Genomic DNA, 25787 nt, shown 5'->3' on the forward strand with positions numbered 1-25787 from the left:
AATAAAATTTTTACTAAAAAAAAAATAAAAGAAATTCTAAATTAAAAACTTTGTTGTTTTTTGAGTTTGACCAATTTTAAGTAAGTATCAGTTTTTGTTTGTTATTTGATTATGATCGCCAATTATATTCTGGGAATTTCGAAAATATCACAAAAATTGTTTGGTCAAATTTAATTCAAATCAAAGGAAAAACACCTGGACACCCCAATACACACAGACGTTAGAAGCAACAATCAACTGATTTTTAGTATCACTGTACTGTTACTTACTTGTTGCTGCATTTTGGTTGCCTGGTATTTTGGGGGTTTGGTTAAATTTCTATAAATTTGATTGGAGAGAAAAAAAATGTTAAAAGTAGAAATGAAACTAATTTTTACCAGGCCACCATAAAATGTGAACGGTGGATGAAACAATTAATTTTGCCTTCTAGTCGCTTATTATGAATTATGGTTACCTGGTAGTTAAGAGGTTTTTGAAAGAATTTTTCGGTTTTTTTTTGCGATCATCAAAAAATAAAAAGTGATTTAAGAAAATTGATAATAATCACCAGGCCACCATAAAATACAGAACGATAATTTCATAAATACGATTTTTATTGAAGCTGCTTGCATTCGTTTATGGGCTCTGGATCGATCGTTCCGAATCGTTTCTCTCTCTCTCTCCTTTATTTTCGATCAAATATGAAAAATGACAAAAATACCAGGAGCTCATTACATAGCAGCCAGACTCTAGCCAATTATTTCCAGGGTTGCCAAATTTCAAAAGACAATCAATCATCTACTGCCATATATTTTTCTGGTACGTCGATTATGGGCGCCTGGTTTTTTTCTCGAGATTTCGTCTGTTTTGTTGACAAACGGGCAGACAGACAGACAGACCGAAGCCATTGAACGAAGAAGTTTTAAATAAAATAACAATAAAACTTTTATACAAACCACCAGGCTTCAATAATAAATAGAAAGACGATAGACTGTAGTAATTTGTATTTATTTTAAGGCAATGTAGCCATATTTAAATATTAATTGACATTTTTTGTGTTTATAATTAGGTTATGATTAACGGGACTTATGGTGATTTCGATTGTGAAAAAAAGTGCAGCATTTTTTCGACATGTTGCACTGAGATCGAAATTTTGTGTTCGATTCTCCAAAAAAGTGTAACCCCACCACCGGGTAAATGTTCGTTTGTAATGGTGTTGCCCACTGAAAGTGAAAAAATGCTGCATTTTCTACACCGTGGCTAGGCTAGGATGGAGAATGCCGCACTTTAAATCAGCTGCTATCATCTCATGTGCATGCCACCGTTCAAGCAAATTTTGGTTGAAAAGAAGAAGAAGAAAACAATTTGTAGAATGTTTGGCAAAATATTAAAAAGAAATACATAAAAAAAGGAAAAAGTAATCGCGTTTTATTTAGCTAACGGCATATTAGATGCATTGCTACATTTTACAGCATTATTTGGTTGAAATTACAATATACGGGCATATTAACATGTTCGATTGAAAATGTAAAAAGTGTAAAACTATGAGAGGGATAAGGCAGCATTCCCAAAATGTTGTCCCGTATAAGTGCAACATTAGTGTAACATTTTTTTTCAGAATCGAAATCACCATTAAATATTGCCAAAAAAAAATCGTCAGAATATGAGTGAGACGGTGGGTAAGTGAGTCCGTGGCAGGAGGACTCTGGCGACTTCTAATTTTTTTTTTTATAAAATCATGTAAATACCGAGTATATACCAGGCTTTCATAAACCTCAGAAAGAGAACATTTATTTTCACTGCTGTGCTGCTAAATATCAACCAATCACAAGTAGATTCAATATCCAATTTTTCCTTACGTAGAGGGGTATATGAGGAGAAGGTATTGTCCATGAATGTGTGTGGGTGTGTGTTTTGTGCGATATTTTTCTCCCATATTACGAGTCCGCCAAAATAGAGAGTACTGTTTTTGTGTCCCACCAAAACTTCTAGCTCTCATCGCTCTCCTCTTTGCTATATATGCATGTGTGTGTGTGTGTTGGTATTGCAAATTATCATCTGGTAGAGGAAAGAGTGAGGGAGGCTGGTAGATTTGTTTTTCGTATTCTATAAAAAGAAAAAATAAACAAAAAACTATTAACAAAAAGTGCAAGAGCAGGTCGGCAGGGTCTTAGGGAAATATATTTGTAAAGTATCAGGCGCTCAGAATAAAGAAGCCATCGCACACATGGGACTTGGCATTCGGTGAACATTGTTATTGTCATACGAATGTACAAGGAAAGAAATCACAGAATCAGTGTTGCCACTATACAGTAAATAATTTACGACAAAAAATTTCCAAAAAAAAATTCAAAATACCCAACTATTGGAATATATCTTCTTATGTATAGAACTAGCTGAACTGCGAATTCGCTCGCAGGGTTAAGGGTCAATAACGTTTGGGTGTTAGATATACTCCATTATTAGAAGTCTTTATTTCAGCTCGATATTGTCATAATGCCTGATTTAGGGGTGTTTTCGGGGGTGAGGTGGTCCTTTATACTCTTGGCCCAGAAAAAAATATCATCGTGCTCTTCTCTCAAATACCATTTATTTAAACCCCATATTGCCAATGGTTTAAGGAGAGTTTTTGGGATGAGGCGTCCTCAAACATTTGACTCCAAAATTTGTACTCCTTGAGGGGTGTTTTGGGAAAGGGGCGGTGCCCCAAATACATGGTCCCACATTTGGATACGAGATTCCCATTCTACTCCCAAATACCTTTAATTGAGCCCCATATTGCGATGGTCAGTAAATAATTGTTGTTTTTGGGGTGTTTTAGGGAAGGGGTAGACCCCCAAAACCTTTCATTTGAGCTCCACATTGACGTGGTTGGTAAATATGCCCGATTTAGGGGAGTTTTGTGAGTGTGGTGCTCCCCCAAACACTTAGCCCTGAAAATATACTTCGTTTTCTAATCTCAAATACCTTTTATTTAAACCCCTTATTGGAAAAGTCAGCAAATATGTTCGGTTTAGGGTGTGGCTCCTAAAAACCATCAATATCGAGATCCACTCTCTTTAAGATCCAAAATTGTAATGATGACCAAAAACTTCCTATTTGGGCGTTGTTATGGGGGTGGGACGTCACCTAGGGAGTTGGTCCCGAATGTTGGTATTAGATTCGTGGTCTATTACCAAATACCTTTCATTTGAGCCGGCAAACATCACCGGTTTCGGGGATGTTTTGGGGGATGGGGCGGTCGTTCAATGACTTGGTTCCGAAAATATATATCATTTTCGTGTTCTACTCTTAAATACTTCTTATTACAGCCCCATATTGGAATGTTCAGCAAATACGTGGTGTGTGTATGGGTGGTGTTATGAATATTGATATAAGATTCGTGCTTTACTCCCAAAGACCTTTCATTTGAGCCCCGTATTGGTATGGTCGTAAATTTGACCCCTTTGGGGGTTGTTTTTGGAGGGGGCAGCCCCCCATACACTTGGTCCCAAATTTGGATATCATATTCGTATTCTAAACTAAAATACCTTTTATTTGAGCCCCATATTGCCATGATCAGTAAATAAGTCCTGTTTTGGGGGGGGGGGGGGGGGGGGGGTGTGTGTGTGTGTGTGTGTGTGTTTTGCGGAAGGGGTGGATACCAAATTCGTATTCTACTCGCAAATAACTCTCATTTGAGTGTTGAGAGGTGTTTTGGGGGTTGGGGTGGTCCCCCAAACACTTGGTCCGACAATATCCGAAATTGGGATAGCAAATTTTTGTTTGTAGGTTACTATAAGAGAGCACACAAAATTCGCTTAAATCGCACCACCCATCTCCTAGACCTGTCGTTTCTGAAAATTTGAGTAAGGGGAGGGTCCGCTCCCCCTTCAGATATCAAAAAATTTAGTACCCTATTGGCACCACGGTAGTTTACTGTTGGGTGATGTTTAGGGTGTGGGGGCCCCCGGCACTTATAGTAACATTTTAATGCCAAGTTCGTACTATACTCTCAAATAACTTTCATTTGAAAATGAAAGTGTCCTCTTGGGGCCTTTTTGGGGGTGAGGGACCCCCGGAAACTTATGAGTGAAATTTGTATACCAAGTTCGTACTCTACTCTTAAATACCTTTCATTTGATACCCATATTGCCCCATTTAATGCACATGTCCTTTCGGATGGGTTCTGGGTCTTGGATGGGGCGTCCCCCCCGATTACTTGACCCCAAAATTGTTTACCAATTTCGTGTTTTTGGGGTACTTTAAGGTGGCATAAAAAATATAGCTTAAATCGATGCACGCATCTCCGAGATCTAGCGTTTTTGAAAATTGGGGTATGGGGGGAGGGTTCGCCCCCGCCTACGGATATCAAAAAATTTAGTACACTACTTCCACCGGGTCCCAAACTCTACCATCTGTGAAAATTTCATAGAAATCTGTTCAGCCGTGTTTGAGACTATACGGTACAGACAAACAAACTTACGAACAAACAAACAAAGCGCAACAATTTCATTTTTATATAATAGATATCAATAATATAGAAACAAACTGACGGTTACGCTTCCAAAACAAAGAAAAAAAAAGTAAAATTAAGCCATCTATTTCACCAAATTCTTTAAAAGCAATTAGGCACAAATTTACCAATTTAGGCACAAATATTCGGAAATGGCAACCCTGCATAACAAAAACAAACTTCGTTTATGCTGATCTGCGTATAGCTAAGAACGAACTCAACAAAGTTGAAAATGAAAGCAACAACAAACAACCCAGACTCAACATTAGAAAGCATAATGTATGCATGCATGCATGCACATATGTTGTAGACACCAAAAATCAAATGCCAAATTTATTTGATGTCAAAGGGAATACAAAAAAATTATTAAAAAACAAGTAAAAGCGTGCTAAGTTCGGCCGGGCCGAATCTTATATACCCTCCACCATGGATGGCATTTGTCGAGTTCTTTTCCCGGCATCTCTTCCTAGGCAAAAAAAGGATATAAGAAAAGATTTGCTCTGCTATTAGAGCGATATCAAGATATGGTCCGGTTTGGACTACAATTAAATTATATGTTGGAGACCTGTGTAAAATGTCAGCCAATTCGAATAAGAATTGCGCCCTTTGTGGGCTCAAGAAGTAAAATAGAGAGATCGATTTATATGGGAGATATATCAGGCTATAAACCGATTCAGACCATAATAAAAACGTATGTTAATGGTCATGAGAGAATCCGTCGTACAAAATTTCAGGCAAATCGGATAATAATTGCGACCTCTAGAGGCTCAAGAAGTCAAGATCCCAGATCGGTTTATATGGCAGCTATATCAGGTTATAAACCGATTTGAACCATATTTGGCACAGTTGTTGGATATCATAACAAAATACTACGTGCCAAAATTAATTCAAATTGGATAAGAATTGCGCACTCTAGAGGCTCAAGAAGTCAAGACCCAAGATCGGTTTATATGGCAGCTATATCAGGTTATGGACCGATTTGAACCATACTTGGCACAGTTGTTGGAAGTCATAACAAAACACGTCGTGCAAAATTTCATCCCAATCGGATAAGAATTGCGCACTCTAGAGGCTCAAGAAGTCAAGACCCAAGATCGGTTTATATGGCAGCTATATCAAAACATGGACCGATATGGCCCATTTACAATACCAACCGACCTACACTAATAAAAAGTATTTGTGCAAAATTTCAAGCGCCTAGCTTTACTCCTTCGGAAGTTAGCGTGCTTTCGACAGACAGACGGACGGACGGACGGACGGACGGACGGACGGACAGACGGACGGACATGGCTAGATCGACATAAAATTTCACGACGATCAAGAATATATATACTTTATGGGGTCTCAGACGAATATTTCGAGTAGTTACAAACAGAATGACGAAATTAGTATACCCCCCATCTTATGGTGGAGGGTATAAAAAGATATGAAAGATGTTGTCGTAGTTACAAAAACAATTTAACATCAAGCAACAACATACTCTTAAATCAAATAAAGAGTTCTTGGTAATGTAATAGGCGTACAGAACAGCTAGCCCAGTCATTTAAACAGGTGATCTCATTGTTGTACACACACACATACGCATCAATGTCGTGCATGCATGCGTACACAATGTCAGTATGATGAACATTGTTGTTGTGGAATTAATGCACGAGAAGGAGACAATACACGTGTAACAAAAACAATTTGCAATAATCCACCAAAGTGTTTCTTTCTCTTCGCTGAGAGATGACACAGAGATGGGACCACTGTCATATTATTGTAGCAATCTACTGATGAGAGGAAAATCATTCTATGTGTTTTCGCTGATACAGAGATGGAATAAAGAAATGCGGCATACGTTGGGCAAAATTAGCAATCTAATGATGGGATGAAATAAAAACCAGTAAGGAGAGGCAAAAGTCGCGCGGTGCCGAATTTATAATAGCCTACACCTACCCTAAAGGTACAAAGTGGGAGCTATGTCTAATTGTGAACCAATTTTGATGTTTTCAGATGGGTTATTAAACAATCCGTATCACATTTCGAGTAAATATGTTCCAACTGTAATAACTACGGTTCACAAATGACAACATTATTGCAAATTACCCAAAATTTGATAATGTGGTACTCGTGGTAAAAAGCGTGTTGCAAAATTTTGGCAAGATTGGTCAAAAAATACTCTTGCCGTGGATCTAGAAGTGAAAATCGGGCGATATACATATATGACAGCTATATCTAAATCTGAAACGATTTCTATTAAATCCATCTCTAATGTCGAGAAGCAAGAAAAAATCCTTCCTGCCATATTACGAGAGAATCGATTAATCGCAAATGCTGCAAATCGGACGAACATATATATGGGAGCTTTTTAAAAATCTGAACCGATTTCGAGCAAACTTTACAGACATTGTGGAAGTCGTCGAGGAAAACGTTGTTCAAAATTTTGGGAAGATTGGTCAATAAATGCGCCTTCAGTGGCTCTAGGAGTGAACATCGGGCGATACATATGTATGAGAGCTATATATAAATCTGAACCGATTTCCATGAAATTCATCAGTAATGTCAAGAGACATGAGAACATCCTTTCGAACAAATTTCAAGAGAATCGGCTAACCAATGACCATTTTATTGCATTATTATTGCAAATCGGACGAACATATATATGGGAGCTATATCCAAATCTGAACCGATTTCTATGAAAATCACCGGTAATGTCGGAGGTCATAAAAAAATCTTCCTGCCAAATTTTGAGAGTATCGGTTAACAAATGACCATTTCAATGCAGTATTGCCAAAATCGGACAATAAATGCGCCTTTTATAAGCCCAAGACCTTATATCGAGGTATCGATCTATATGACACCTATATCCAAATCTGGACCGATCTGGCCCAAATTGAAGAAGGATGTCGAAGGGCCTTACGGAACTCACGGTCCCAAATTTCGGCAAAATCGGATAATAAATGCGTTTTTTATGGTCCCAAGACCTTAAGTCGAGAGATCTGTCTATATAGCAGCTATATCCAAATCTGGAACGATCTGTGCCATTTTGCAAAAAGATGTCCAGAGGCCTAACATAACTCACTGTCCCAAATTTTGGCGACATCGGACAATAAATGCACCTTTTACGGGCCCAAAACCTTAAATCGAGAGATCGGTCTATATAGCAGCTATATCCAAATCTGGACCGATCTGCGTTATTTTGCATAAAGATGTCGAGGAGCCTAACATAACTCACTGTCTCAAATTTTGGCGAAATCAGACAAATGCACCTTTTATGGGCCCAAGATCTTAAATCGAGGGGTCGGTGTATATGGCGAGAGATCGGTCTATATGGCAGTTATATCCCAATTTGGACTGATCTGTGCCATTTTGCAGAAAGATGTCCAGGGGTCTAACACAACTCACTGTCCCAAATTTCAGCAAAATCGGATAATAAATGTGGCTTTTATGGGCCTAAGAGACTAAATCGGCGGATCGGTCTATATGGGGGCTGTATCAAGATATAGCCCCCTAAATAGGTTATTTGGACGATCATGGCAATATGGAACTTAAATGAAAGGTATTCGACAGTAGATTGCGGATATGGTCAGGAAGGAGAAATATGCTTTATAATTTGTGGATTTCGGAAGGGGGCGGACCCTCCCCCGTTACCCAAAAACACCACCCAAAATTGAAAGTGGACCGATCGGGACGATATGGGTATCAAATGAAAGGTATTGGAAATTCGAATACGAATATCCGCATTGGGATCCGTATCGTTTGGGTGGCGGGCCATAACGGAGTAAGGGGGAATGAAAGGGCAGAGAGATTTGGCTGTGAAGGCCAGAGGACTGCCGTCGATAAGCTTGGTTAACTCGAAGCCTTTTGGGTCGACGCAGTTCGGTTTAAGCGTGTGGGCGATAAACGTACGAGGCTATAACTGAAAGGAAGTAATAAGGAGGTCAGTTTAGCTTTTGGTGTCATAACGGGACAAATAAGACTACGAGCTCACTTATGCAAAGTCGGTTCGGCAAGCATGTGTAGGTCATGTGGGGAACATGATGAGACGTTGGAACATTTCCTAAAAATTAAAATTTTCTTCTTCGAGGTTACTTTTTAGTTTTAAGAGCGCCCAACAAGCCGATTACTGGCTTAGGTGTATGTCTATAGTGGCATGGGGCAGATTAATATCTGCACCCTCTTTTCAACCTATCCTAACGTACCGTCACCAAAAACAAAATATGGTTTCTATTGTTGTAGTCAGGTGCCTCGTGGCCGCCCATAATCCGCTGAGTTGATATATAGACCAATCAGGACATTTCAGCGTCATAGGCGGACATATGCTACAATGGCGCGAATTCGATATTCACATTCAGGGCTAAAGAATTAATGAAGGCGCTGCGGAGTGGGCCCGGTTCGGCTAGTATACTATAGAAAGGGTCCCTTGGCTAAACTAAAGGGAGGTGGGATGGAGTAAATATCACTGTAGACCTGAAAAAGTGGAAACTGCGGAGAAGATACATATAGTGGTCAAGCGGATCACGAAGGCCCTGCAAGGCTCGCTTGCGTCAGCATGTCCTAGCCTCGCTTGCGTCATCATGTCCTATGGTGGACTCCAGAACTAGTTGGTCTAAGGAATGGTTGCAGAAAGTTCTTCTTCGATCGGGACGACTATGAGGCTGAGCTAAGACAATCCAAGGGCGAGCTGAAGAGAGCGGAGCCGAAAAGATCGGAGCTGAAAAGAGCGGAGCTGAAAAGAGCGGAGTTGAAAAGAGCGGAGCTGAAAAGAGCGGAGCTGAAAAGATCAGAGCTGAAAAGATCAGAGCTAAAAAGATCAGAGCTGAAAAGATCAGAGCTGAAAAGATCAGAGCTGAAAAGAGCTGAGCTGAAAAGAGCTGAGCTGAAAAGGGCGGAGCTGAAAAGAGCGGAGCTGAAAAGGGCGGAGCAGAAAAGAGCGGAGCTGAGAAGATCGGAGCTGAATAGAGTGGAGCTGAAAAGAGCGGAGCTGAAAAGAGCGGAGCTGAAAAGAGCGGAGCTGAAAAGAGCGGATCTGAGAAGATCGGAGCTGAATAGGGCGGAGCTGAAAAGAGCGGAGCTGAAAAGATTGGAGCAGAGAAGAGCTGAGCTGAAAAGAGCGGAGCAGAAAAGAGCGGAGCAGAAAAGAGCGGAGCTGAAAAGATCGGTGCTGAAAAGATCAGAGCTGAAAAGATCAGAGCTGATAAGATCAGAGCTGAAAAGATCAGAGCTGAAAAGATCAGAGCTGAAAAGAGCTGAGCTGAAAAGAACGAAGCTGAAAAGAGCGGAGCTGAAAAGAACGGAGCTGAAAAGAGCGGAGCTGAAAAGAGCGGAGCTGAAAAGAGCGGAGCTGAAAAGAACGGAGCTGAGTAGAGCGGAGCTGAAAAGAGCGGAGCCGAAAAAAGCGCAGCTGAAAAGAAAGAAGAGCGGAGCTGAAAGGAGCGGAGCTGAAATGAGCGGAGCTGAAAAGAAAGGAGCTGAAATGAGCGAAGCTGAAAAGAGCAGATCTTCCCTAGCCTCTAGGCTAGATCCTGTCCTAGAAACCTTTTACGGTGGGCTACATTCCGAAGATTTGGTAGCTCGAACAATTTTTTGAAATGCCGTGGTGACCAACCATAAGGGCTTACCAAGAGGTGCCCCGAACAACCAGCGCCTTGCAATTTTGCACCGATAGCAGCTCAGCTCTAACCATTTCAAATTTCATAGAGTTTTCTCCATTCGTTCTCTGAAAAAGGCTCATAACAAATGTTGGCTGGAATTCTACAGCTCCGTGGAGGATACACCTGAGGCCTCTAGGCTAGGAAAAATCCTATCCTTAAAACCTATAACGGTGGGATACTCTGATCGTTTTCATTCATCTGATCGTTTTCAAATTTGGTATGGGAATGTTCTTCGACCTAAAGACGAAGCCTATTGAAATTGGAAAAAATCGGCTCAAATTTGGATATAGCTCCCGCATATATGGTCGTCCGATTTGCAGTAATACAACAATAAAATGGTCACTTGTTAATCGATGCTCTCGAAATTTGGCAGGAAGGATTTTCTTATGACTCTCGATATTACTGGTGAATTTTATAGAAATCGGATCAGATTTGAATATAGCTCCCGCATATATGGTCGTCCGATTTGCTGAAATACAGCATTAAAATGGTCATTTGTTAATCGATGCTCTCGAAATTTGGCAGGAAGGATTTTCTTATGACTCTCGATATTACTGGTGAATTTTATAGAAATCGGTTCAGATTTAGATATAGCTTTCATATAAATATATCACCCGATTTTCACTCCTAAGCCCACTGCAGGCTCATTTATTGACCAATCTTCCCTAAATTTCGTACAACGCTTTCCTCGACAACTTCCACAATATCCCTAAACTTTGATCGAAATCGGTTCAGATTTAGATATAGCTCCCATCTATATGTTCGTCACATTTTGGGTAATTTTTTGTCATTTTTCAACCGTAGTTATTACATTTTGAACATATTTGCTTTTGTCGATATTTGATACAGTAATTTTAATAACCTATCTGAACACATCCGCCGAGGTCCATCAAAATTGGTTCTGACTTAGATATAGCCCCCCTTTTGCATTTATAGGGTAGGTGTAGGATATCGCCGGCACCGCTCGACTTTTGCCTTTCCTTACTGGTTTTTACTAGATTTGTTCGAAGAATCTATCCCACTATGCAAGGTACGACAGCGAAGTTGGCTACCGAATGTCTAGGCATAAATCGGTCTAAGAAGGAACTTGTTCTTTTCAGCAGCAGATACAAGTTACCCACTGTGGCAACTGGCTGCTTAGGAAGAGAGAATCGTATAGTCCCGCCTGTGTTTGAACCCAGGAGTTCATTGTCATAGGCAGACATGCTCACCTCTTTTTGTTCTACGTTTCAGCTATAAGCTTCGTTGTTCGATTCAAAGTAGCTAAACCTTAACAGTTTGGGAAACTCTGCCACTCACGATGACAAGTTGTTGTTAATTTGCTTACATGACAAGACTGGATGCAAATGCGGGAGGTACCAAGATCTCATAGTTTATGATCTTTTTCACAAATAACAAGCATTTTTAATTAGAATTTCTGTAACTAATCACAGTCATGGCTCCGCAACAAATTTCGTTAGCAATTTAAATTTACATACAAACATAAATAAGAATGAATGTATTTCAACTCAATTTTTCCACACAATTGTTAACAATTTTCTGAACACCTGATATTCAGGCGATTAGTGAAATTTAAATTTTTGAATATTTTGTTCAATCGATGACCAACAAGGGCCCCAAAATCACCATGTTCGGAAACCAAAAGTTATGAATAATTTGAAAATTCATTTCATTGTGTTTGGTCTTTTCGCTTGTCGATCTAATTTATGTCCGTGTGCGAAGATCTAAAAAAACGTGTCCCACAAAATATCATATTTCATGTACGGTAATAATGTTTTGCTTTTATGCCACTTTGAATATTTTTCCATTGCCATTAATAAATAAATAATTTAGTGCACGGTGAGCAGAATGTGATGATGCCGATGATGATGATGATGTTGTAGATAATTTGGTTAAGATCAAATTTTAACGATTTTATGCAACATTATAAATTGGTGAATTTCTTTTTTTATGGGCTTTCGAATGAGGTTCAAACATTTGTTGTGGTCATTTCTCTGGGTCATGTTTTCTTCAGAAGTTCGGCTTTTGTTTTGATTTAGAGGGGAGCTCATTTGTGAAAATTTTAAGATGACCCATATACATTTTGAAGTTGATCCCATTTGATTTTAGACTTATGGAGATAATCTATATAATCAACTGGCTGAACTCGGTCTGCTCAGCTACGCGTTCTTTTACAATATTAAAAAAAAAACCAGTAAGGAAGGCCCAAAAGTCGGGCGGTGCCGACTGTACCCTACACCTACCCCATAAGTACAATGTGGGAGCTATATCCAATACGGAACCATTTTTGATGGACCTCGGCGAGCAAAAATATGTTCAAACTGTAATAACTACGGTTGACAAATGGGAATTACCCAAAATCTGACGAACATATATATGGGAGCTATATTCAAATCTGAACCGATTTCTATGAAAGTCACCTGTAATGTCGAAAAAATCCTTCCTGCCAAATTTCTAGAAAATCGGTCAACAAATCACCATTTTATTGCTGTATTACTGCAAATCGGACGAACATATATATGGAAGCTTTATCCGAATCTGAACCGATTTCTATGAAAATCACAAGTAATAGCGAGAGTCATAGAAAAATCCTTCCTGCCGAAGTTCTAGAAAATCGGTTAATAAATGACCATTTTATTGCAGTATTACTGCAAATCGGACGAACATATATATGGGAGCTTTTTCCAAATCTGAACCGATTTCTATGAAAACCTCCTGTAATGTTGGGAGTTATAAGAAAATGCTTCATGCTAAATTTCGAGAAAATCGGTTAATAAATGACCATTTTATTGCAGTATTACTGCAAATCGGACGAACATATATATGGAAGCTATATCCAAATCTGAACCGATTTCTATGAAATTCACCAGTAATATTGAGAGTCATAAGAAAATGCATCCTGCTAAACCATTTTATTGCAGTATTACTGCAAATCGGACAAACATATATATGGAAGCTATATCCAAATCTGAACCGATTTCTATGAAATTCACCAGTAATATTGAGAGTCATAAGAAAATGCATCCTGCTAAATTTCGAGAGAATCGGTTAAAAAATTACCATTTTATTGCAGTATTACTGCAAATCGGACGAACATATATATAAGAGCTATTTCCAAATCTGAAACGACTTCTATGAAATTCACCAGTAATATTGAGAGTTATAAGAAAATGCTTCCTGCTAAATTTCGAGAAAATCGGTTAATAAATGACCATTTTATTGCAGTATTACTGCAAATCGGACGAACATATATATGGGAGCTATATCCAACTCTTAACCGACTTCTATGAAAATCACCTGTAATGTTGGGAGTTAGAAGAAAATCCTTCCTGCTAAATTTCGAGAAAATCGGTTTGCAGTATTACTGCAAATCGGACGAACATATATATGGGAGCTATATCCAAATCTGAACCGATTTCTATGAAAATCACCTGTAATGTCGGGAGTTATAAGAAAATCCTTCCTGCCAAATTTCGAGAAAACCGGTCAACAAATGACCATTTTATTGCTGTATTACTGCAAATCGGACGAACGTATATATGGGAGCTATATCCGAATCTGAACCGATTTCTATGAAAATCACCTGTAATGTCGAGTGTTATAAGAAAATCCTTCCTGCCTAATTTCGAGAGAATCGGTTAACAAATGACCATTTTATTGGTGTAGTACTCCAAATCGGACGAACATATATATAAGAGCTATATCCAAATCTGAAACGACTTCTATGAAATTCACCAGTAATATTGAGAGTTATAAGAAAATGCTTCCTGCTAAATTTCGAGAGAATCGGTTAACAAATGACCATTTTATTGGTGTATTACTGCAAATCGGACGAACATATATATGGGAGCTATATCCAAATCTGAACCGATTTCTATGAAAATCACCTATAATCTCGGGAGTCATAAGAAAATCCTTCCTGCTAAATTTCGAGAGAATCGGTTAAGAAATGATCATTTTATTGCAGTATTACTGCAAATCGGACGAACATATATATCTGAGCTATATCCAAATCTGAACCGATTTTTTCCAATTTCAATAGGATTTGTCTCTAGGCCGAAAAACACGCCCATACCAAATTTGAACACGATCGGATGAAAATTAAGACCTGTAGTTTGTACACAAATTAACATGGACAGATAGACAGACAGACTGACAGACAGACAAACAGAAGGACATAGCTTAATCGAATCAGAAAGTGATTCTGAGTCGATCGGTATACTTATCAATGGATCTAGCTCTTTTCCCTTTGGGTGTTACAAACCAATTCACTAAATTATAATACCCTGTGCCACAGTAGTGGTGTAGGGTATAAGAAAACAATTCCTTTGAACATGGCCACAGACATTAGTTGTAAGATTTTTATGTCCTACTAGCCGAACCGGGCCCGCTCCGACAAAGCGGCGTTTATCCCCTCTTAATGTTGGCGACATTTGCGAGGTACAATGCCAGGCATGGTCATTTAAAAAATTTTCCCCAAAAAGTCGTCGCACTGCGGGACGCCGTTCGGACTCGGCTATAAAAAAAGGTCCCCCGTCATTAAGTTTAAACTTGAATCGGAAAGCTTTCATGGATGTGTGAGAATTTGCCCCCTCCCGATGCCTGGAGGTAACGTTCTTCCTTAGGGTAATGTTCTCATTAGGGGAGGGATGGCACCTCAGACATTTCAACTCAAATAAAGATATCAAATTCGTGCTGCTCTTCCAAATCCTTTTTATTTGAGCCCCATATTCCCATGGCCGGTAAATATGGACGGTTTGGAGGTTGTTTTGGGGCTGGGCGGCCACCGGCACTTTGCACTGAAAAAAGATATCAAATTTGTTCTTTATTCCCAACGGAAATGGAGTGCAGTTTAGGGGGTGCTTTTGGGCGTACCCCAAAACACGTATCTTTAGGAGGAAAATCGCCACCTAGACTTGAACGCAAATTTTAATGTCATATTCATAATCTACTCCCTACTATCTTTCATTTGAGTCCCATATAGCCATGGTCGGCTAATATGCCCATTTGAGGGTATTTAGGGGAAGGCGACCTCCCATTACTTGGACCCGCTGGGTACTTGAACCGAAATTTTTATACCATATTCGTGTTCTCGCCTCCAATAACTTTTATGTGATACCCTTATTGTGCCCATCGGGCCACTTTCCGATATGGGTGGCCGTTTTGCGGTAAAGGGGAGGGTCCGCCTCCACCCCAGACAAACGAACACAATCTATGAAAATTTTAAGAAAATCGGTTCAGCCAAGTATCATATAGTCATAATGGGTCTAATGGCGTTTTTGAGGGGTGGCATGCCCGATTCGAAATCTACTCCCGGATACCTTTTATTTGAGTCCCATATTGAAATTTTCGTCCAATATGTCTGTTTGGGGCAGTTTTGGGGTTGGACGGCCCGATGGGTACTTAGACTCCAATTTTGATTCCATACTCGTATTCTACTCTTCAGTACCCTTCATTTGATATACATAAAGGGTGATTTTTTTGAGGTTAGGATTTTCATGCATTAGTATTTGACAGATCACGTGGGATTTCAGACATGGTGTCAAAGAGAAATATGCTCAGTATGCTTTGACATTTCATCATGAATAGACTTACTAACGAGCAACGCTTGCAAATCATTGAATTTTATTACCAAAATCAGTGTTCGGTTCGAAATGTGTTCATTCACCGTAACGTTGCGTCCAACAGCATCTTTGAAAAAATACGGTCCAATGATTCCACCAGCGTACAAACCACACCAAACAGTGCATTTTTCGGGATGCATGGGCAGTTCTTGAACGGCTTCTGGTTGCTCTTCACTCCAAATGCGTCAATTTTGCTTATTTATGTAGCCATTCAACCAGAAATGAGCCTCATCGCTGAACAAAATTTGTCAAAATTTGAACACATTTCGAACCGAACACTGATTTTGGTAATAAAATTCAATGATTTGCAAGCGTTGCTCGTTAGTAAGTCTATTCATGATGAAATGTCAAAGCATACTGAGCATCTTTCTCTTTGACACCATGTCTGAAATCCCACGTGATCTGTCAAATACTAATGCATGAAAATCCTAACCTCAAAAAAATCACCCTTTATTGTCTCGATCGGTCCACTTTTGATTTTGGGTTGTGTTTTTGTCATAAGGGGGAGGGTCCCTCCCCCCTTCCGATATCAAAAAATTGTAAAGCCTATATTTCCTTTCAGACCAACCAACAAAATATGCGAAAATTTCGAGAAGATAGGTTCTGCCGTTTTTCAGACTATACGGAACAAACAAACCGAGTCCCATATATCTGTGATTGGCTTATGTGCCCATTTTGGGCGTTTTTGTGGTAGTGGGGTAACCACCTATACTTCGACATGATTTTGTACGCCAGATTCGTTATCTACTCCCTCATACTTTTCATTTGATACCCATATTGTTCTTATGGGTCCACTTTTGATTTTGGGTGGTGTTTTTGGGGTAACGGTGGAGGGTCCGCCCCCTGTTATCAATAAACTATAAACCCTATTCCTACTTCCTGACCATATTTGGAATCTACTCCCAAAACACCTTTCATTTGAGGCCCATATTGTCATGATCGTCAAATAAACCTATTTTAAAGAGTTTTGGGGCTGAAGCGCCCCCCCAGATACTTGGACCCAACTTTTGTTATTTAATTCGTACTCCACTTTTGGTGGAGGGTCCGCCCCTTCCGTTATCAATAAAGCCTATTCCTACTTCCTGACCATATTCGTAAACTACTCGAGAATATCTTTCATTTGAGGCCCATATTGTCAAGATCGTCAAATAAACCTATTTTAAAGGGTTTTTGGGGCTGGGGCGGCTCCCAGGTACTTGGACGCTACTTTTATTATTAAATTCGTACTCTACTCTTGAATACCTTTCATTTGAATCCCATATTGTCCCCATCGGTCCACTTTTATTTTTGGGTAGTACTTTGAGGGTAAGGGGGAGGGTCCCCCTCCCCTCCCGATATCAAAAAAATTATATAGTCTATGTTTCTATCCAGACCAACCTACACAAACAAACAAACACAAATTGAATTTTATATATAAGAATAGCAATCGTCTCCCAATATCCTCTATTATACCAACCACCGAAGGATGGGGGTATATTCACTTTGTCATTCCGTTTGCAACACATCGAAATATCCATTTCCGACCCCCAGAAAGGGGTTTTGCATATATACCCGAGGTGGTGGCTATCCAAAGTTCGGCCTGGCCGAACTTAATGCCTTTTTACTTGTTCGCCTATGACGCTGAACGCCTGGGTTCGAATCCTGGCGAGACCATCAGAAAAAATTTTCAGCGATGGTTTTCCCCTCCTAATGCTGGCAACATTTGTGAGGTACTATGCCATGTAAAACTTCTCTCCCAAGAGGTGTCGCACTGCGGCACGCCGTTCGGACTCGGCTATAAAAAGGAGGCCCCTTATCATTGAGCTTATACTTGAATCGGACTGCACTCGTAGATATGTGAGAAGTTTGCCCCTGTTCCTTAGTGGAATGTTCATGGGCAAAATTTGCATTTGCATTTACTTGTTTAATTTCTCATTAAGGTTGTGATTTGCAAACCTGACACTTCGCCTATTAGTATTAGATGAGTGTATAATACCCTGCACATAGTGGGGTGGAATTTGATTGTTTATTTTTTGACTGTTTCATAAGGTGTCTCAAAAGTTTTTAATTCAAATACATTGACAGCGGCAGGATTTTTTTCATTAAAGATGCAAAGGATAGTTGATCGGCTGCTGATGAAGATCAATATTCTGGGGAAAGAAAACGAATGCGACAAGACCAAAGTAGTCAAACAGAAAATCACGCCTTTTATGGCTGCATCAATGATTGGTTTGTATTTCAACATACTGCATAATCGAAAGAGATTTGGTTTTGGTTGATATCAACAAGAGCGGAAAAAGGGTCCCAGGGGCCTGAAAAACGAACTTTATCGTGTTATTCATAGCCCCACTAATGGCATGGATAGATGCCACCGTGTAGCAGGGGTTAACATTTCACATGATGTCCACTCGTCATCTGTTGTCCGTCCATCATATGATGTCCGAACGAATTTCATAACAAAAGTTGGGTCGAAGTACCTGAGGGGCCGCCTCAGGCCCAGAACCCCTTAAAATAGATTTATTTGACGATCATGACAATATGGGGTTCAAATGAAAGGTATTCGGGAGTAGATTACGAATATGGTCAGGAAGTAGGAATAGGCTTTTTAATTTATTGATAACGGAAGGGAGCGGACCCTCCCCCATTACCCCAAAAACACCACCCAAAATCACAAATGGACCGATAGGAACAATATGAGTATCAAATGAAAAGTATGCGGGTATGTCGAAGTATAGGGGGTCACCCCATCCCCACAAAAATTCCCAAAATGGGCACATTAGCCAATCACAGATATATGGGACTCGATTTGTTTGTTCTGTACAGAATGAACAAGTAAAAGCATGCTAAGTTCGGCCGTGCCGAATCTTATATACCCTCTACCATGGATCGCATTTGTCGGGCTCTTTCCACGGCATCTCTTTTTAGGCAAACAAAGGATAAAAGAATATTGAACACCATTCATTGGAGTCATTGTGTAATATTTCATCCAATTTCATCCAGAATTGCGCACTTAAGGGGCTGGAGAAGTAAAATGGGGAGATCGTTTTATAGGGAAGCTGCATTAGGCTATAAACCGATTCATACCATATTCGACACGTATGTTAAAGGTTATGGGAGAAGCCATTGTACAAAATTTCAACCAAATCGGATAATTCTTGCGCTTTTTAGAGGCTCAAGAAGTCAAGATCCCATATCGGTTTATATGACAGCTATATCAGGTTATGAACAGATTTGAACTATTCTAAGCACAATTGTTGAATGTCATAACGAAACACCTTATACAAAATTTCAGCTAAATCGGATAAGAATTGCATCCTGTAGAGGCTCAAGAAGTCAAGACCCCAGATCGGTTTATATGACAGCTATATCAGGTTATGGGCCGATTTGAACCATTCTTAGCGCAGTTGTTGGAAGTCCTAATAAAACACCTCATGCAAAATTTCAGCCAAATCGGATAAGAATTGTGCCCTCAAGCGGCTCAAGAAGTCAAGATCCCAGATCGCTTTATATGGCAGCTATATCAGGTTATAGACCGATTTCAACCATACTCAACACAGTTGTTGGGAGTCATAATAAAACAACTTATGCAAAATTTCAGCCAAATCGGATAAGAATTGTGCCCTCCAGCGGCTCAAGAAGTCAAGATCCCAGATTGGTTTATATGGCAGCTATATCAAAACGAGGAGCGATATAGCCTATTTACAGTCCCAACCGACCTACACTAATAAGAAGTATTCGTGCAAAATTTCAAGCGGATAGCTTTACTCCTTCGAAAGTTAGCATGCTTTCGACAGACAGACGGACGGACATGGCTAGTTCGACTTTAAATGTCATGACGATCAAGAAAATATATACTCTATGGGGTCTTACATGAATATATCGAGGAGTTACAAACAGAATGACGAAATTAGTATACCCCCATCCTATGGTGGAAGGTATAAAAAGGGCAGAACAGATTTTTTTGAAATTTGAAGGAAACATAGGCTATATAATTTGTCAGTCTCGGAAGGGGAACGGACCCTCCCCTTATGCCAAAAACACAACCTAAAATCAAAAGTGGACCGATCGAGACAATATAGGTATCAAATGAAAGGTATTGGGGAGTAGAATACGAATATGGTATTCAAATTTGAGTCGATGTACCCATCGGGCCGCCCCAAACCCAAAATTCCCCCAAACAGATGTTCATTTCAATATGGAGCTCAAATGAAAGGTATTCGGGAGTAGGTTTCGAATCTGGCATACAAAATCAGGTTGGGTCACGCCAACCCTCAAAAACGCCTTTAGACCCATCATGACTATATGATACTTGGCTGAACCGATTTTCTTAAAATTTTCATAGATTGTGTATGTTTGTCTGGAAGGAAACATAGGCTATACAATTTTTAGGTATCGGGTGGCGGCGGACCCTACCCCTAACTCAAAAACGAAATTCATATCCGAAAGTGGTCCGATGGGTACAATAAGGGTATCAAATGAAAGGTAGTGGAGACAAGAAAAAGAATATGGTATTAAAATTTGGGTCCAAGTACCCAGCCGGCCCCCAACCCCAAAATTCCCCCAAACAGATTTGTTCGAAGTTCATGTCAATATGGGACTCAAATGAAAAGTATGAGACTGTAGGTTATAAATATGGCATAAAACATTAGGTCCAGGAAATGGGAGGTCTCCCAGCGCCAAATACCCGCAAATGGGCATATTACCCCCTCCCCCTTACCCAAATTTTCTGAGAAGCCAAATCTCGATGATGGGTGGTGCGATTTAAGTGAAATCTTGTGTGCTCTCTTATAGTAACCTAAAAACAAAAATTAAAAATTTCGGATAGGGTACCTAGGGGAGCCACCCCACCCCCAAAACCCACCAAATATATATTTTCACCAATCGCGGCAATATGGGACTCAAATGAAAGGTGTTTAGGATAAGAAAACGTATCTGATATCCAATTGTCGGACCAAGTGTTAGGGGGACCACCCCAACCCCCAAAACACCCCTAAATCGGACATATTTACCGACCATGGCAACATGGGAATCAAATGAAAGGTATTTGAGAGAAGAATACGAATCTGATATTCAAATGTGGGGCCAAGATTCTGGGGGTCCACCCCTTTTACAAATCACCCCCCGTTATAGGACTTATTTACGGACCATGGCAATATGGGGCTTAGATAAAAGGTATTTGAGTGAAGAATACAAATCTGATATCAAAATGTGGGGCCGAATGCCTCTTATTACAGCCCCATATTGGAATGGTCAGCAAAGATTTCCTATATGGGTGGTGTTATGGGGGTTGGGTGGCTCCATGGACACTTTTTCCCGTATATTGATATCAAATTCGTGCTTTACTCCCAAAGACCTTTTATTTGAGCTTCATATTGCCATGGTCGGAAATGTGTCCTCTTTGGGGGGTGTTTTTTAAAGGGGAAACCCCCCAAGGATGACACTTTTACGACCACAGCAATATGGGGCTCAAATGAAAGGTCTTTGGGAGTAAAGCTCGAATTTGATATCAATATTCGGGAAAAAGTGTCCATGGGGCCACCCAACCCCCAGAGCAACATCCATATAGGACAGTGGCTTGGCCCTGAAAATATATATCAGATTAGTATTCTACTCTAAAATACCTCTTATTTCAGCCCTATATTGGAATGGTCAGGAAATCTGTCCCTTATGGGTGGTGTTATGGTGGTGGGGTGGCCCCATGGACACTTTTTCCCGTATATTGATATCAAATTCGTGCTTTATTGCCAAAGACCTTTTATTTGAGCCCCGTATTGCAATGGTCGTAAAGGTGTCCTGTTTGGAGAGTGTTTTTGTGAAGGGGCGGCCCCCCAAAGAGGACACATTTCAAATGAATGGTCTTTGGGAGTAAAGCACGAATTTGATATCAATACTCGGGAAATTGAGCCTTAAATTGCTATGGTCATTAATGTGTCCTCTTTGGGGGGGTGGTTTTGTGAAGGGGTGGCCCCCCAAAAAGGACACATTAACGACCAGAGCAATATGGGGCTTAATTTCCCGAGTATTGATATCAAATTCGTGCTTTACTCCCAAAGACCTTTCATTTGAAATGTGTCCTCTTTGGGGGGCCGCCCCTTCACAAAAACACTCTCCAAAGAGGACACCTTTACGACTATCGCAATATAAGGCTCAAATAAAAGGTCTTTGGGAGTAAAGCACGAATTTGATATCAATTTTTGGGAAAAAGTTTCTATGGGACCACCCATAAGGGACATATTTCCTGACCATTCCAATATGGGGCTGTAATAATAGATATTTTAGAGTAGAACACAAATCTGATGTATATTTTCCGGGCCAAGTCACTGAACGTCCGCCCCATTTCCCAAAACCCCCAAAACCCCCACCACCTCAAACCGCTCATGTTTGCCGACTATGGAAATATGGGGCTCAAATGAAGGATATTTGATATCAACATTTGGGACCAACTGCCTAGGAAGCGTCCCACCCCCATAACAATCCCCAAATAGGACGTGTTTGCTCACCATGACAATTTGGGTCTTAAAGGGAGTGGAACTAAATATTCATAGTTTTTGGAGCCCATACTCCAAACGGCACATATTTGCTGACTGTTGGCAATAAAGGATTTAAATGAAAGGTATTTGAGATTAGAAAACGAATTTGATATCCAATTTTGAGGCCAATGGCAATATGGGGTTCAAATAAATGATATTTAAGAGTACAGCACGATGTTGATATATTTTCAGGGCTAAATGTTAGGGGGACCATCCCACTCCCCAAAACATCCCTAAATCGGGTATTTTTACCGACCACGTCAATGTGGGGCTCAAATGAAAGGTATTGGGAAGAAGAGTATGAAATTGATACACACAATTTTTCTGGGGGTCTTCCCCTTCCCCAAAACACCCGACAAACAGCAATTATTTACTGACCATCGCAAAATGGGGCTCAAATAAAGGTATTTGGGAGTAGAATACGAATCTGATATCCAAATGTGGGACCATATATTTGGGGCACAGCTCCTTTTCCAAAACACCCCCCAAAGAGTAAAAATTGTAGGGCCAACTGTTTGTGGACGCCTAATCCCATAAACTCCCCTTAAACCAATGGCAACATGGGGTCTAAATAAATGGTATTTGAGAAAAAAGCACAATGGTGAGTTTTTTTTAGGGCCAAGTTTCTAGGGGACCTCCGCAAAATATCCTAAAATCGAACATCATGACATTATCGGGCTGAAATAAAGACTTTTTAGAATGGAGTATATCTAACACCCAGGCGTTAAAGGCCCTTAACCCTCTAAGCGAATTCATAGAAAAATAAAGATCATATGGGATTCCCATAAAGGCATTTATATTGTCAAGCGATATACATATACCATTTTCGTAGCATGGTATTTCACTAAAAGCTCTTTAATTGTCCAAAATAAATATTCAAAGGAAAATTTTGTTCCATATAAAGTAAAAGAAGACGCAGCGGAGCGGGCCCGGTTCAGCTTGTTGTTTACAAGGACCATTGTTATGGCCTTTTAAATTTAATGTTGGCCTCCTTGAAAGGCCCCTAAACAATTGGCCGCCTTCAGTCCCACGTTGCCTAGTTCAATAGATAATCTCATCATGAACCTATGCATAAAACGCGTGTGTGTGTGTTTTCATATCTAAATTTACATGCATATACAACTAAACACAAGTGCATATTTCCACATGCTTATGTGTGTACGTGTTTGTGTGTGTTTGCGAGTGCTCCTTATAAATGAGTGAGTGTTGCCATTGGAAGATTCCAATCGAAACTTGAGTAGGCATATTAGAGTTAATTAAAACCAAATGCTGTGTGTTGTCTGATTGCGGCAGCCTTATGCCATGCATGATGGTACGAAAAACAACGATGCAGCCAGAGGTACCTTCTACGCCGACTCGATATAAAGAAAAGAGTTGTCCATGGCATTGATAGGGATCGACTAGGGAATAAAAAAAAAAAATGCAAAATCGAAAAGCAGCCAACAACATTATCAACAAATGAACACCAAAGGGGGGAACATGCCATCTTAATAGAATTGCTTCTTATGCATGCCAATACTGTTATAGGAAAATCGACAAGCAATCGGCAATCAGAGTGGTGAATCTGATAGTGGGGGATCAGATCGTTACTGAGTGGGGGTACAAATATCATATTTTTTTTTTTATTTCAAAAAAAAAAAAATTGATTCCGCTAATGAGTTGAGAAAATAAGTGGATAATTATATTCCTTTCTGGAGGTGTTACTCAATATGAAAACTGGAAATGGTTGAAAATCAGGCATGGTTTGCAAAAAAAGAAAAAAGTACGAAATAAATCGATCTATGAATCGATTGAATTGCCCCTTCTATGGTTCATATGGGATCTTTACGTTATAAACCGTTTCGTTGATGTTGAAAATCATAGGAGAAGTCATTGTGCAAGGATTCAGCAAAATAGTGTAAAATTAGTACCCTCTAGGGAGGGGCTCAAGAAATGCTATCAGGTGATCAGTCTATATGGAAGATTTATCAGGTTATGGACCGGGTTCCGGAGGTCATAGGAAAAGTCATTGTGCGAAACATCCAAATCGGATAAAATTGTGTACTCTAGGGGCAGATTTTCCAAACCTTAATGTGTTACACTATCCCGCCCATGATATTAAAAACGTTCTGGGAGATTTTAATGCGAAGATATGGAAGGAAGACATCTTTGGTCCCACAGTCGGAAAGTTTAGCCTCCACAAGATAACATTCGGTAATGGGCTGAGGCTGGTAGTTACATGGTAGTTAATAGCACCAGATTTGAACATAAAAATATTCACAAAGCTACATGGCTAGCACCCGATCAAAACAAGAGGAACCAAATCGATCACCTAATGATAGATGGAAGCTATTCATCCAGCGTGTTAGATGTACGATCGATTCGTGGAGCGATTGTAGATTAGGTACGACCAAGAGTGTCCAGATGCTACTGAAGCCAAGAATGCGGCATAGAGAGCAACACGCAACTCGCCAGATGAAGGAGAGGTATTGGGAGAAAAGCAGAGAAGAGAAACGTCTATTTCGCAGAAAGAAAAAGGAAATGGGAAGACATGAGTGTGAGCGTACAGATGTACAGAATGTATAGGAATAGAAATGAAGTCCGGAAATTCTACCAAAGAATCAAACATCAAACCGTTGGCTTTGCGGCAGGCATATCCTCCTGCAGAGACAAAGAAGGAAATCTGGTAACTGACACCGATAGCATGCTAAGGATATGGAAAGAACATTTTACCCAACTGCTAGTGTCCGACGGAGGCCACCGTAGCGCAGAGGTTAGCATGTCCGCCTATGACGCTGAACCCATGGGTTCGAATCCTGGCGAGACCATTAGGAAAAAAATTTTCAGCGGTGGTTTTCCCCTCCCAGTGGTGGCAACATTTGTGAGGTATTATGCCATGTAAAACCTTTCTCCAAAGAGGTGTCGCACTGCGGAACGCCGTTCGGACTGGGCTATAAAAAGGAGGCCCCTTATCATTGAGCTTAAACTTGAATCGGACTGCACTCATTGATATGTGAGAAGTTTGCTCCTGTGCCTTAGTGGAATATGCATGGGCAAAATTAGCATTTTTTTTTTTTTTTTTGCTAGTACCGACTATGGCGTCGAAGAGGATACCCCAGAACCAATTAATGATGATGGTATAGAATATTTACCTCCTAGTCAGAATGTGGTCCAATTAGCAGTAACCCGACTAAAGAACAACAAGGCAGCAGGAGCCGACGGGTTACCCGCCGAGCTATTTAAGACCGGAGGCGACACGCTGATAAGGCGTATGCATCAGCTTATCTGCGCAATCTGGCTAGTAGAACGCATACCCGATGATTGGAACCTCCGCATACTATGTCCCGTACACAAGAAAGGAGACAAGACGGAATGTGCCAAATACAGAGGAATAAGTCACCACACCCATCGCATACAAGATACTCTCGAGTGTAGTGAGTGAAAGATTAAAACCTAAAGTCAATGAGATTATTGGCTTTAGACCTGGTAAATCCACCCAGGACAAGATATTCAAACTGCGCCAAATCCTGGAATAGACCCCAGAAGGACAAATCAACAGCTACCC

At 40.2% G+C, this 25787-nt stretch overlaps 1 protein-coding gene across 1 annotated transcript in view; it reads left to right on the forward strand.

Moving 5' to 3' along the window:
• The first annotated feature begins 1642 nt into the window (after positions 1-1642).
• The window catches only part of LOC131997597 (uncharacterized protein in mobD 3'region-like), a 30108-nt gene continuing 5963 nt past the window's right edge, over positions 1643-25787 (forward strand). The window contains exons 1-2 of the mRNA XM_059368533.1: positions 1643-1658; positions 9055-10025. Of these exons, the coding sequence (XP_059224516.1) occupies positions 1643-1658; positions 9055-10025 (987 nt within the window). The remainder of the gene's footprint in view (positions 1659-9054; positions 10026-25787) is intronic.

The sequence above is a fragment of the Stomoxys calcitrans genome, chromosome 1, assembly GCF_963082655.1.
Source record: "Stomoxys calcitrans chromosome 1, idStoCalc2.1, whole genome shotgun sequence".
Taxonomy (NCBI): domain Eukaryota; kingdom Metazoa; phylum Arthropoda; class Insecta; order Diptera; family Muscidae; genus Stomoxys; species Stomoxys calcitrans.